This window comes from Notolabrus celidotus, chromosome 3 (genome assembly GCF_009762535.1).
Source record: "Notolabrus celidotus isolate fNotCel1 chromosome 3, fNotCel1.pri, whole genome shotgun sequence".
Taxonomy (NCBI): domain Eukaryota; kingdom Metazoa; phylum Chordata; class Actinopteri; order Labriformes; family Labridae; genus Notolabrus; species Notolabrus celidotus.
The window spans coordinates 36,967,971-36,981,361 of record NC_048274.1 but is presented as its reverse complement, the minus strand read 5'-3'; the positions used below and the strand labels follow the sequence as shown (position 1 = coordinate 36,981,361).

General features: G+C 40.9%; 1 protein-coding gene across 2 annotated transcripts in view; it reads left to right on the top strand.

Annotated features, from left to right (window-relative positions):
- The window catches only part of dpy19l3 (dpy-19 like C-mannosyltransferase 3), a 120,956-nt gene that overhangs the window by 38,728 nt on the left and 68,837 nt on the right, over positions 1 to 13,391 (top strand). For both annotated transcript variants that reach the window (XM_034680886.1, XM_034680885.1), the window contains exons 7-12: positions 1,513 to 1,636; positions 2,350 to 2,484; positions 3,839 to 3,970; positions 7,098 to 7,199; positions 7,643 to 7,716; positions 9,918 to 10,076. In XM_034680886.1, coding sequence (XP_034536777.1) covers positions 1,513 to 1,636; positions 2,350 to 2,484; positions 3,839 to 3,970; positions 7,098 to 7,199; positions 7,643 to 7,716; positions 9,918 to 10,076 — 726 coding nt within the window. The remainder of the gene's footprint in view (positions 1 to 1,512; positions 1,637 to 2,349; positions 2,485 to 3,838; positions 3,971 to 7,097; positions 7,200 to 7,642; positions 7,717 to 9,917; positions 10,077 to 13,391) is intronic.

The window sequence follows — 13,391 nt, the reverse complement described above, 5'->3', positions numbered from 1 at the left end:
CAGTTGCAAAGAAACATTTAGTATTCAACACTTCTGACCCCTTTTAGCCTCCACTTTAACTGCAGGGTCAAATTGACCCATGAACAGTATTTGATGCAGGGGGGCTTGCAAATGTGTGAAATGAACCATTTTCATTCTATATGTTGTTCACACTAATTAAGCCAAGCAGAAGAAGTTTCATAACGAAAATTACTTTTAACATTATTTTTTTAGATTTTTGAACTTTATTATGGGTCAATTTGACCCGCAACATAACAGGAGGGTTAAAGTGATGAAGTCACAGGGCGCTGGCTCAGCACGTGGTCAAGTACGGGAGCTCAATGTACCGAGGCTTTGGTCCTCCAAGTTGGTGTAAAATCGTAGAAAAAAACAAACAACTAAGAACAAAAAACATTACAGCGCCGTCTGAAGTCTGAGTCATCTTCTCCAGCTCTGAGTTAAGTCAATTTTTGATTCCAAGTCGAGTCACAATTACTGAAAATCCAGTCTCAGTCCCAACATCTTTTTTTGTATTGCTTCTAAAAAAAAGTATGTAGTCTAACAATGTCCAACATTTCACCTGAAACATGATGACCCTCTCTGATTTTGTGATTCACCCCAAACATATTAAAATCGGTTCAACCTTCTCCCAACCGGGTCACATCAGTTAACAAATCTGATCAAACACTTTTCAATAAATGAAACCAATCCTCTGAAATAGTTTCCATTCTAATTTGTCCCAACATGGACATTTCTGTGAGTAAAATCCAACAAGCAGTCCTTTAAGGGTTTTATTACAGCATGTGTGCTAATTTTGCACATTGTTTTAATATAAAGATAGCATAAATATAAAAAGATATCAGTGTATCAGGTGGTCTGCACACACGGCCTGGCTTTATATTTCCTCCTGTGTCCAGCTATATAGACGTTAGAGTGAGTCCTACAGTCTGATTTGACTTTCAGGGGGAAACAGAAAGCTAAAGAGCACATTTCTTCAACAGCGGTTAAACTGAGCATCCGTTGGTCAATAAGACGTGCCTCGTTCTCTTTAGTGGGAGTTTGTGGTGTCTGCTCTTTTTTTAGTCCCTGGTGTTATTTTGGAAAATGTGCAGAAAGTTGAAAAGGGTTCAGAGAGCCTTCTGGCACTTTCTCTGCTGCACTCTTGAATCAATACAGAAGAGAGGTTTCTTTAGTGACTCCTGCAGACAGTAAATGAAGAGTCACAGAGTTTCACAACCTCAGAAAAACTTAAACAGAGAGCAGTGGTGATCAAAAAGCAAACAGCTCAGTTTGAAGAGTATCAGGACTTCTCTGGAAACTCACTGGATCTGTGTCTGCTGCGTGTACTGCACGGAACCTGCTATTGATATCTGTTATATGTGAGTTTTCTTGTTTTGATGCTCAAGAAGTCTGAGCATCCCGATGAGGAGTAAGATGTGCTTCAGACATTTTGATCATTTCTTTTAAATCAGTGTTTTAAGTTGATTCCAGCCCTCCACCTGTCTTCCTCCCTTTCTTTTCCCCTCCTTTCAGGGTAGACACCACTCGGGTGGAGTTCACCATCTCCCTCAGAGAAAACTGGTCTTTGCCGTTCCTTGCTCTGCAGGTCGCCACCATCACCTGCTACCTCAGGCCTCAGCTCAGCACTTTACAGCAGGTACACACACACACACACACACGCACACACACACACACACACACACACACGCACACACACACACACACACACACACACACACACACAGGCATGCTACATCAAAGCTATTGAGCGTACATATCTGACTTTGCTCAGCTGATCTACATTTCAGGAGTTCATTTGACCTGGAGCCACAGCTGCAGTCATCGATATTACTCATCTATGACCTTAGACTACAGAGCCATGAGTTGAAACACACACATGCAGGTAAATGTATTATAACAGAGGTGCAAATCCCTGTAGTGCATTCCCCCCTTCCATGACTCCAGGCCCCGCCTAGCTGAGGATCTTAACTGCCCTCAAAGAGATTCAGAATGTCTTAAATAGAGATAGGACGGCAATTCTCCGCCAACTTAAAGCTGAAACTCTGAACATAACCTGCACCAGACCTGGGTAGCTTTACTAAGTAGTACTAACAGTAGTTCTTGGGGCTAAAGGACCCCAGATCTCTTGGTGGAAATGCACCCTTAGTAACATGCATGTTGATCTAGCCAGGTTGCAAGAGAGCCAGGTTCATGACACTGAGAACTCTGATCTGCTTTCTTCCACTCGGTGAATGCGATCACAGAGACAACGCCTACCGTGATGTCACATGCATACCCTCTATATCCATCCTCAATACCCAATGTGAGTTTCCAACCTCAGTGTGTGTTTGTGTGTGTTTCTCTCTGCAGAAAGTGATGGTGTGGCTGATGTACGTGACCACCTTCTGCTTCTGTCTGACGTGGCAGTTCAACCAGTTCATCCTCCTCGTTCAGGCTCTCATCATTTACACTCTGGACTGTGCCGACTTCTTAACAAAGACACAGGTATGAGTCAAGGAACAGGTACTGTACTTAAAATCCACCACAGAAGACCCTTCAGCTGCCGAAAGATGTTTAGCACTTGTGCTCTGTGGTCCACACATGTGCATTTGTGTCTTCATGTTGCCCTGCAAAGACTGAAGCAGCATCTCAGTCTGAAGCTTTTTTTAGGCTCTGAAAAAACATAGAAGGCAAGGCAAGGCAAGGCAGCTTTATTTGTATAGTGCATTTCATACACAAGGGCAACTCAATGTGCTTTACATTAAAACTTTAAAAGCATTGGAAACATTCAGACAAGCACAAAAGAGCACAATTAAAAAGACAAATATAATACAACAGAAAATAAAAGGAAAATTTGAAATATGTTAAAAGTAAATTTAAAAATTGCATTTAAAGTGAGTTGAAATAAGCTAAGCTAGGCAGTGTCAAATAAAGAAGTCTTAATCTTTGATTTAAAAGAGGTGAGAGTTGGAGCAGACCTGCAGCTTTCAGGGAGTGTGTTCCAGATATGTGGTGCATAATGACTAAACGCTGCTTCACCATGTTTCATTCTGACTCTAGGGACTGAAAGCAGACCAGTACCTGATGACCTCAGAGGTCCAGATGGTTCATATAGTAGCAGCAGATCAGCCTAAACCATTCAGTGCTTTATAAACCATCAGCAGGATTTTAAAGTCTATTCTCTGACAGACAGGAAGCCAGTGTAGGGATCTAAGAACTGGAGGGATGTGGTCTACTTTGTTAGTCCTTGTTAGGACTCGAGCAGCAGCATTCTGTATGAGCTGCAGTCTGACGGACTTTTCAGGGAGTCCATCAGACTAGAAATAAAGAAACCCTCTGCAGTGTTTCATTGGCAGTTGTATAGCTATCTTTGCTATGTTCACGGAAATAATAATAGTGATAGTCTGTCAAATTTGGCAGAAAATTTAACAACAACCCCCATCCCATTTTTCCACTTTTCAGCAGAGGATAAAATAGCTTCAGGGGAAATTTTCCTCAAGCCTCTGTGTGGGAGTATTTTTATATATTTGTTTGTTTTACTAAATTGGCTTGTTGTGTTGTTAAGCCTACAAACATTGATTAATGTTCCCCTCTTTTTAAACCACTTAACTGAAAATTAGCCATCAACACATTTAAGTAGTCAACATTTTTTCATCATCCAACATTTTAAAAGGAGCAAATTATTTTTCTATTCAGTTTGTTAATTGGAGGCCAGGCTAACAAGCTCCAACTCACTATGGAAGCTATTTAGCCTCCCCTGTTATAACACTGATACATCTTTTTACAGCACTGTGTGTGTGTGTGTGTGTGTGTGTGTGTGTGTGTGTGTGTGTGTGTGTGTGTGTGTGCTTCTCTGCAGGTGACCACTCTGTACCTTGTTCAAGCGAGCGGTCTGCTGAGTGTGTGTCTCCTCCAGTTCTGTAACACCATGATACTGGGGTCACTGGTCCTGAGCTTCATCGTAGCTGCACTCATCGTCAGACACTGTCAGGTCAGTATGTGTGTGTGTGTGTGTGTGTGTGTGTGTGTGTGTGTGTGTGTGTGTGTGTGTGTGTGTGTGTGTGTGTGTGTCTTGTGTATTTAGAATCTATAAGTGATATTTTGTATTTGTGATATCAGTGTGTCAGAGATGCAGACAGATGTTGTCGCTCGTCTACAAAACACAGAAACAGAATTAAGTTGCATTCTGCTCGTCTCACAGCGAGCTGTGCTGCAGTCATTTTATTTGCAGAAGATAATTCCAATCTGTATGCTGGAGACACATTTTTGTGGCTGGGTCCAAATGTAATTTAGTAAAATCAGATCTTGTCACAGTAACAATTACAGAAACATTCGTTGTGACAGGGTGAGAGTGGAATGAGGAAAGAAGGAGGAGGGATTGAGAAATAGAAATGGGAGAGAGATTTCATGTTTGTTTAATAACTGATGTGCAGCAACAGCATGCTTTACATCTCAAATGTTTTATGTAAAATGAGCATTTATGATCTATTCTGATGTGTTTTTGAGACGTGGACTTCAGTCAGACTTCATATATCACCTACATCTGAAGCTTTGAAACTCCAAGGAGTGATGACTTCACGGGGATATTTTGACATCCTCTGAGTTCAATTTTGGTCAACATAACAAATTCTTATGATTGAATATCACAAACAATATCGTAACAAACACTTCCTTTAAATAAAGGTGTGTCTGATCTGTGTCTGCGAGCTGTGTTTAGTTTAAACTCAGACAGTGTGAATCAAACAACCAATGAGGGTTAGTATACTCGAAGCTTGCCAATCACATCAACTCTGCACAAACTCATCATCCAGCTTTCACATGACCTGTGTTGGCTGCTCTCTTCGTCCTCTTTCACTTGCTCTCTCTCCTCGCCTCGATGGCTCTGAGAGAACAGCAGACAGTGTGCAGTTACTACTTTGTTTTGGATTTATACTGATTGGTTATCAGTGACTGCGTTCACATGGACCTTATTGCGTCTTTCAGTATCACAGCCAATCATTCTGCAGAGGTTAGAGTGAAAAGTGCGTTTTACACTGCAGACATGCTCTTACTCACAGAATCAAAATGGTATCAACTAAAGCTAATTCATGTAAGTGGTCAAAATGAAGCATTTAGCTGCTGTCTTGTTAATGAGCAAGCTGGTGACCGTGCTCGGCCAAAAATCCTTTGTGAGCATCGCTGTGTAAAATTATTCTAATGTCATAAATGGATGCAGTGTTTCTAATGTTCATTAGAGGCACAGCAGTGCAGAGAGGCGGCTGTTTTAGTTATAGGATGTTGTTGCTTCAACATTAAATTCAGTAGTCAGAAACTACCACTTTGACTTTTAATTGATATCACACACCAGAACAGCTTTATACTTTTTAAGGAAAGTTCATTACACACAGAGGAAAGTAAGAAATATGGAGGGTCGAGACACAAAGCACTCTTTCTGTGACCACTATGGCAATTTTTATTTTCTTGGACTTCAAATAAAAATGCGATGAACACGTGTGTGTGTGTGTGTGTGTGTGTGTGTGAATTGAAGAGGGCTGTGTTGCACTTTTATGACGGTTCCTCCCTGTGCCTGCAGTCCCAGGCACAGTGAGGGACCGTCGCTCTCAGCTGCATCAGCTTTGATGATTGAGAGTTGATCAAAACTACTAATTACTACTTACCTCTAAACCTCTTTCTAACTTTGCTCTCTAACTAGGGTTGCAAAGGGGTGGGAAGTGAAGCTGGGGAATTTTGGAAATATTCCTAACTGGAAACTTTCCATGGGAGTGAACTGTGAATTGAGGGTAATTTAATGGAAAGGTATCATATCCAAGCATAAATATTTGTTTTGTTATAATCAGACATCCATCCAAAATAATACAATTAAAACATATTTATTTGTAAGTAGAACTTTATCAAGTGTTAAATATTTTATTGAACAATCAATTCTTTCATTGAAGAACAAAAACATGAATGTTGAGTTAAATATTACTCATCCCCCCGACCCAACCCATTCAAAAATGAACAAAAATGCAATCCCAACAAAGTCACATTCAAAATGTTAAGTGAAAAGAGCCGCTCTCCCTCCAACAAAGTCCAATTCAACATGCAGATAAAAAAGCATCTTTCCTCAAGCTCCTCAAGCCTAGCCTCTGCAGGATTCTAGAAGTCATCTGTGCATGTGATGGAGGAATGCAGAGTGCATGTAGGGGGTGTGGTCTCAATAGCCCTGCAGTAAGCAGTCTGCCATGTGCATGTGATTGAGGAATAGCATAGATATCCAACTGTACTTGCATGAAATCTGGTTGTTCAGGTTTATGCTAAAATATATTTTCCCCAACTATATTTAAGTTCCCTATTAAGAGCCAGCCTTCAATTTAGTAAAGTCCTGGTTTATTCCCGTTTATTCACATAAATTCCCGTTAATTCCCATGGAAAGTTTCCAACTTTGAAAATTCCCTGAATTTTTCATCCCTATCTCAAACATATTGACAAGCCAGGATACATCAAAGCTTCCACACGGAGCTCTGAGGTTAACTGTGGCAGTAAATGTCACATATGAAACTGATGTCACCTGGCACCTGCGTGTGGCTTTGCCTGACATGCATTGTTAAACATCATTAATGTAAATGTGAGCGATGCATGAAGGCAGTGAGAGTTTGGACCCTCAGCTGATTCAGACTGTCACAGGAAGTCATTGTTTGTAATGTGAGTGACAGATCAGACGCACAGCGGGGAAAAATATCACAGACTTTGAATGTCAGACGGTCCACCACTAACATTTCAGTCTTCTCTGCTTAACTCAAACAAAACATACGTGTGTCAGAGTTTGTATCATCAGTGATGTATTTTTAGCTCGCCATCGTCTTGCTTTTGTCATGGAAAATATCAAAAATATAAATAATTGACAAACATTCATCATCTTAGTTTACAAAATCCACTGATTTGACTGGATTATAGTCCAAACAATCAATGGGTTGATCCAGATTGCAGGGCGATTTCACCCCTAAGGTTGAATATGTAGTTTTAACAGAGGAAGCGTTATACCTGTGACATTGTGTGTGTTTTCTGTCCTTTAGTGTCTTCATGTGAATCTATATGTACAATAAAGACTGATATGTTATGTCTGTTTTCTCTTTCAGTCCGGTCTTAGAACAGGAGGTCTCCTTCTTCGTCTGGGGAAACTGTTTCTCCACAGCGTCATCGTCGTCCTCCTCACCTGCACTATCAACTACCTGGCCAAGGTGCTCTGTCCCTCCTCTCTCTCCTTACTCTCCTCTTCTTTCTCTCAATTCCTTCACTTATTCCCTCCTTCTCTTTTTTCCCTGCATGTCCCCTTATCTCTACCACCCTTGAATGTTTTTCTTCTCCTCTACCTCCTGCCTCTTTTCTCTCTGTATCTTATCTCCTTGCCTGTCTGCTCTGCCCTTTGTTTTCTCCCATTGTTCTGTGAATGTCTCGTCTCACCCTCCCCTCCTCTTCTTCGTCTGCTGCTCTTTTGGTAGCATGGTGTTTCTTCACCTCCTTCCTCAGTTTCTCCACTCTCTCTTCCTCATGTATTTTAAACTTGTACGTATGATGTGAGGTAACCATAAGCTTGGTTTATTTACTTATTTATACATCTCAGCATGCTGAACTTCAAGCTTTGACAAGATGACCTTCTCTGTGTGCGTGTGTGTGTTTACAGAAAGCACTTCAGCTGAAATCAGACGAGCACATCTTTAAATTCATCCAGTCTAAGTTTGGCTTGGGGTCCACAAGGTATGAACACACCCCCCCCCGCAGTCTCTCACACACACACACACACACACACACACACACACACACACACTCAAACTTGGATTCACTTACTTTTGTTCTCGAAAACAGTCACAGGCACTCTCATAAAACCAGATTTTGACACTAGGGAGTGCTCACACACAGTCTGTGCCTTTACACACCTCTTGATTTGATCCAGCTTGACTGTGTTATTCACTGAGCAGCAGTATCGTAGCACCTGAAGCGTTAGTGTGTGTGTGAATAATAGATGGCGGGGTAACAGCAGCAGGCCTCCCATCGATCAGACGCTGTGTGTGTAGAGCAGCTCAGCCACTGGATAGCTGCTCCGGGGTGGCAGATAACACAGCTCTCACACCCAACGCCTCACAACTGGCCCTTCAATTATTCAGCAGGCTGTGGAAAATGCAGAGCGTACTCTCTTTCTCTGCCTGTCCCTCTGTTCCTGCTTCTCCCACTCGCTTATTTCTCTTCTTCTTTTATTGTCCCTCCAGTTTTTGACCGGTCTACAGTGATACCTCAATTCTCAGTTCAATTACTTATCTGTGCAGCTGTTTATCTGAGACTTCACTGCCAATTTAATGCACCGAGTACATGCTCCTAAAATGCAACACAAGTTTGTTCTGTTTTTATGCCATATTGAAGCAATAAATTCACTTTATGAATGCTTTCATTGCTTTTTCCTTTGTGTGTGGAGTAGATGGAGGAGTTGGGCCCTGCTCCTTCTTGTACATGAATAACTAACTGCTTTTGTAAATGAGTGGTTGGACAGAGCTTGTTTTTTTTTGTGCTTTTAAGCTGATTTAAAGAGATCTGGAGTTACTGTACTATCTTCTGGCCAAACCTGTAGGTTTCTGGTTAATGACTGAGACAGGTAGGGAAAGCTACAGGTATAAATGATTTCTAAAAGCAACTGATCGACTGAAACACTTCACTCAAGTTCAAATTCATTTGAATAGATCCCATTTTCTTTTACTTCGACAACAATCACATTTCAAAGTTGTTCCTCTACGTTTGTTTGGATGGATAAAGTCACTTACAGGATGAACAAGGGTGTAGACATATCCATATATCAATCTTTCAAACTGTAAACTTGTGTTTTCCAAATTGATGATATGCAATTCCTCAAAAAGAAGTCACCTTTGAGTTTTTAAGTACAGTATATAACCTGTTAAAAACTGTTTTGGTTTCATTGATGTGAAAATGCTTGAAAATGTTTGATGATCCCTACGAATCCCTACTTCTTCAGCAGAACTTAATCTCTGCTTTCTTCTCCCAATCAGCATCTTTAAGCTCCACCTTGAACAGCTACAGCTGTTAAATACTGCTCACACATTCATGCATCAGTTTAGATAATACTATAGTGTGATGGTTATTACAACCCCAAATCCAAAAAAGACAGGGTACTGTGTGAAATGTTGATAAAAACAGATTTTGATGATTCACAAATCATGTGTACCGTAAATTCAAAGTAGAGCATAGATAGACAATAAAGCAAATGTTTAAAGTGAAAAACATAAAATGAATACTTATTCTAAAATGTTTTATGACGGCTGGGACTGGGACAAGTTTAACACGTTGCATCACTTTAACATTTATCATAACACAGCAGAACTTTTAGTTTTAACATCTGATATGTTGTTACATAATTCTCAATTATTAAGGTTTAAATCATTTTCAAACCTTAAAGAGTTACATCTTAATCAACATTGTACACAGAGCCCTGCATTTTTTGGAATTAGGGTTGTAATACAACACTGTCAGGGGCTTTGTGCATTTTACTGCAGATTTAGTGTGATGATGTGATTTATGTGGAGAAACAGAGTCACAGAGAAACTCAAAACCATCAGAATTTTCACGTGCCAGAAAATCTGAATAATGAAGAAAACATGCAGAGAACATGAGGTCCACACTGACAGGACCTGTTTTCAACTCCACCACAACGACTGTATCACTTTCTGTAGTGAAAGCTTCACACGGGTGCACCTCGGCTACAGCCTCAACGTGTTCACATCTGATAACTGACTGTAACTGTGATTGAAGAGTGAAAGTTGTGAGGCTTTTTCTATTCCCACACATCTAAATAAATGTTTCACATTGCCAGATTGCACATCAAGCACTCATGTGTATTTTATTTCTGATGTTTCCATTCTGATTGTTCTCCTCCTCTCTTTCTTCTTCTGCAGAGATTTTGATGCCAGTCTGTATCTGTGTGAGGAGGCCTTTGGTCTTCTGCCTCTGGACACTCTGGAGCGTCTGGGCGGTACTCTGCTGCTGTACCCTTACATCCTCACTGTGCTGCTGCTCAGCGGGATGTTTGCAGTGGTCACACTGCAGAACCTGAGGTAGGTGATAAAACTCTAAGGAATAAAAGTGTAGCAGTAATACATTTTAACTGCTCACTTTAATTCCACCAATAGAAAGGAAGACGATATGTACCAGAACACCTCATCTCTCTTTTTTTTAGTTTTCAGTGTTACAGATGTGAACTGAAAGCTAAAGAGCAGTTAAGTCTGGAGTGTGAACGTGTGCAGATTTGTGGGTGGATGCATCAACAGTCAGAAAGAGCCCTGATATAAACTGGTTCGTTCCTGACAACCAAGGCTGTTGAAGTGTCTTTGGTATCCCATTCTATGGCATTTTTACTGGAACAGCAAGGGGAGATAAAAAAGTTTTTTTTTTTAATTAAAAGTTTTTTGTTTATTTTCCTTTAATGCCAAAAAATGTTTCCATTAAAACATATTCCTGGTTTATTGTATGCTATGTAATGGATAAAAATGAATATAATAAATAAATATTTATTAAGGTGTCTGGGAGTTTTCTCAGTCTGACGTACAGTGGGGCAAAAAAGTATTTAGTCAGCCACTGATTTCGCAAGTTCTCCCACTTAGAAAGATGAGAGAGGTCTGTAATTTTCATCAGAGGTACACTTCAACTATGAGAGACAAAATGAGAAAAAAAAAATCCAGGAAATCACATTGTAGGATTTAAAAAAAATGTATTTATAAATTATGGTGGAAAATAAGTATTTGGTCAATAACAAAAGTTCAACTCAATACTTTGTAACAACCTCTGTTGGCAATGACAGAGGTCAAACGTTTCCTGTAAGTCTTCACCAGGTTTGCACACACTGTAGCTGGTATTTTGGTCCATTCCTCCATGCAGATCTCCTCTAGAGCAGTGATGTTTTGGGGCTGTCGCTAGGCAACACAGACTTTCAACTCCCTCCACAAATGTTCTATGGGGTTGAGGTCTGGAGACTGGCTAGGCCACTCCAGGACCTTGAAATGCTTTTTACAGAGCCACTCCTTCGTTGCCCGAGCGATGTGTTTGGGATCATTGTCATGCTGGAAGACCCAGCCACGTTCCATCTTCAATGCTCTCACTGATGGAAGGAGGTTTTGGCTTAAAATCTCACGATACATGGCCCCGTTCATTCTTCCCTTAACACGGATCAGTCGTCCTGTCCCCTTTGCAGAAAAACAGCCCCAAAGCATGAGGTTTCCACCCCCATGCTTCACAGTAGGTATGGTGTTCTTGGGATGCAACTCAGCATTCTTCTTCCTCCAAACACGACGAGTTGAGTTTTTACCAAAAAGTTCTATTTTGGTTTCATCTGACCACACGATATTCTCCCAATCCTCTTCTGGATCATCCATGTGCTCTCTGGTAAACTTCAGACGGGCCTGGACATGTACTGGCTTAAGCAGGGGGACACGCCTGGCACTGCAGGATTTGAGTCCCTCTCGGCGTAGTGTGTTACTGATGGTAGCCTTTGTTACTTTGGTCCCAGCTCTCTGCAGGTCATTCATCAGGTCCCTCCGTGTAGTTCTGGGATTTTTGCTCACCGTTCTCATGATCATTTTGACCCCACGGGATGAGATCTTGCGAAGGGCCCCAGATCAAGGGAGATTATTAATGGTCTTGTGTGTCTTCCATTTTCTTACAATTGCTCCCACAGTTGATTTATTCACACCAACCTGCTTGCCTATTGTAGATTCACTCTTCCCAGCCTGGTGCAGGTCCACAATTTTCTTCCTGGTGTCCTTGGACAGCTCTTTGGTCTTGGCCATGGTTGAGTTTGGAGTCTGACTGTTTGAGGCTGTGGACAGGTGTCTTTTATACAGATAACCAGTTCAAACAGGAGCCATTAATACAGGTAACGAGTGGAGGACAGAAGAGCTTCTTAAAGAAGAACTTACAGGTCTGTGAGAGACAGAAATCTTGCTTGATTGTGGGTGACCAAATACTTATTTTCCACCATAATTTACAAATAAATTCTTTAAAAATCCTAGAATGTGATTTCCTGGATTTTTTTTCTCATTTTGTCTCTCATAGTTGAAGTGTACCTCTGATGAAAATTACAGACCTCTCTCATCTCTCTAAGTAGGAGAACTTGCAAAATCAGTGGCTGACTAAATACTTTTTTGCCCCACTGTATACTGAACCCTCACAGTGAGGTATCACTCAGTCGCCTGTGAGGTCCAACTACCTGTAGTGAGAGCAAGGCTCTGTGTGTTAGCTTGTTGTTTTCAATACCATTGTGTGTTGTGTCATAGAGCTCAGGCATTACCTCAGTGCAGAAAAATGTGTAAGAGGGACCTTTGTAACATGGATCAAGCATTTCCATTAAGTGGTATAGATTGCCCACATCTACAACTATCAAAAGTGGCTGCAAACCCATCGCAGTGAACACCCCCACCACCCTTTAATTTTTTAATGAGGGACTGCTGCTTTGACTAACGTTCGGCTTTCCTGCTTCCAGTCAGTGATATCACCAGGTGATGGCACTGTGGATGAGCAGTCATGTTGTAGGTGTTTCCATTTGAGCAGGTGGCACGTGTAAAACAATGTTTGCAGACATTCTTTGTTTATCGTTTACCACACCACAGATCTGAAAGACGTTGGTGCTTCCTATATCGGCATCTCATCACCACTCAGCGTGTTAAAGTAGTGTGTGAAATCTGACAGCAGTGTTGTTAGCTTCCCCTTCTTTAGCACATAGTAATTGGATATTTACACCTGGGTAAGGAGTTTCCTCATTGCAGCGTGTTGACACACACGCACTCACAAACAGCCAATCAAAGAGACATATAATGAATTGAAGCTCGTTATACGTAAAACCGGAAATACTGCAATCCAAGAGCACATATTGGACCGTTGACGCCTACTGAATGGTTCAAAATTATATTGAGAATTGTGGCATACCTAGTATTTTCTAACAAAGCAAAGCCTGCAGGCGGAACACTGGCTTTCACTTTCATTCATTTCATTCAATATCATCTTTTACTTTTACAAATGTGATTAAATATTCTTAAAAGTGCTTGATTGTGTATATCATGCTTTGATATCTAAAAGTAGCAGCTAACCTTGAAGATTCTTGGTCTTCAAAGGATTTCTGCACTTCATTGTTGGCTTGCTTGTCACAGTTGAAACCCTGAAGCAGCAGAAAGTAATTGAGTTTTTGCTGTTCTCTTATATCATTTCAAAACCCTAGGCAGAAGAAATCTATTGAGTGTCTGCTGATTTATTGGGACTCAAACCCTTAGAGGTTAAAACCAAATCCTCAATAAGAAATATTACCCCAACCGGCCTGACAGTGGCGCTGTACTGTACTGAACAGCCAAAGAATCAAAACATTATAAGGCAGACAGATCCAC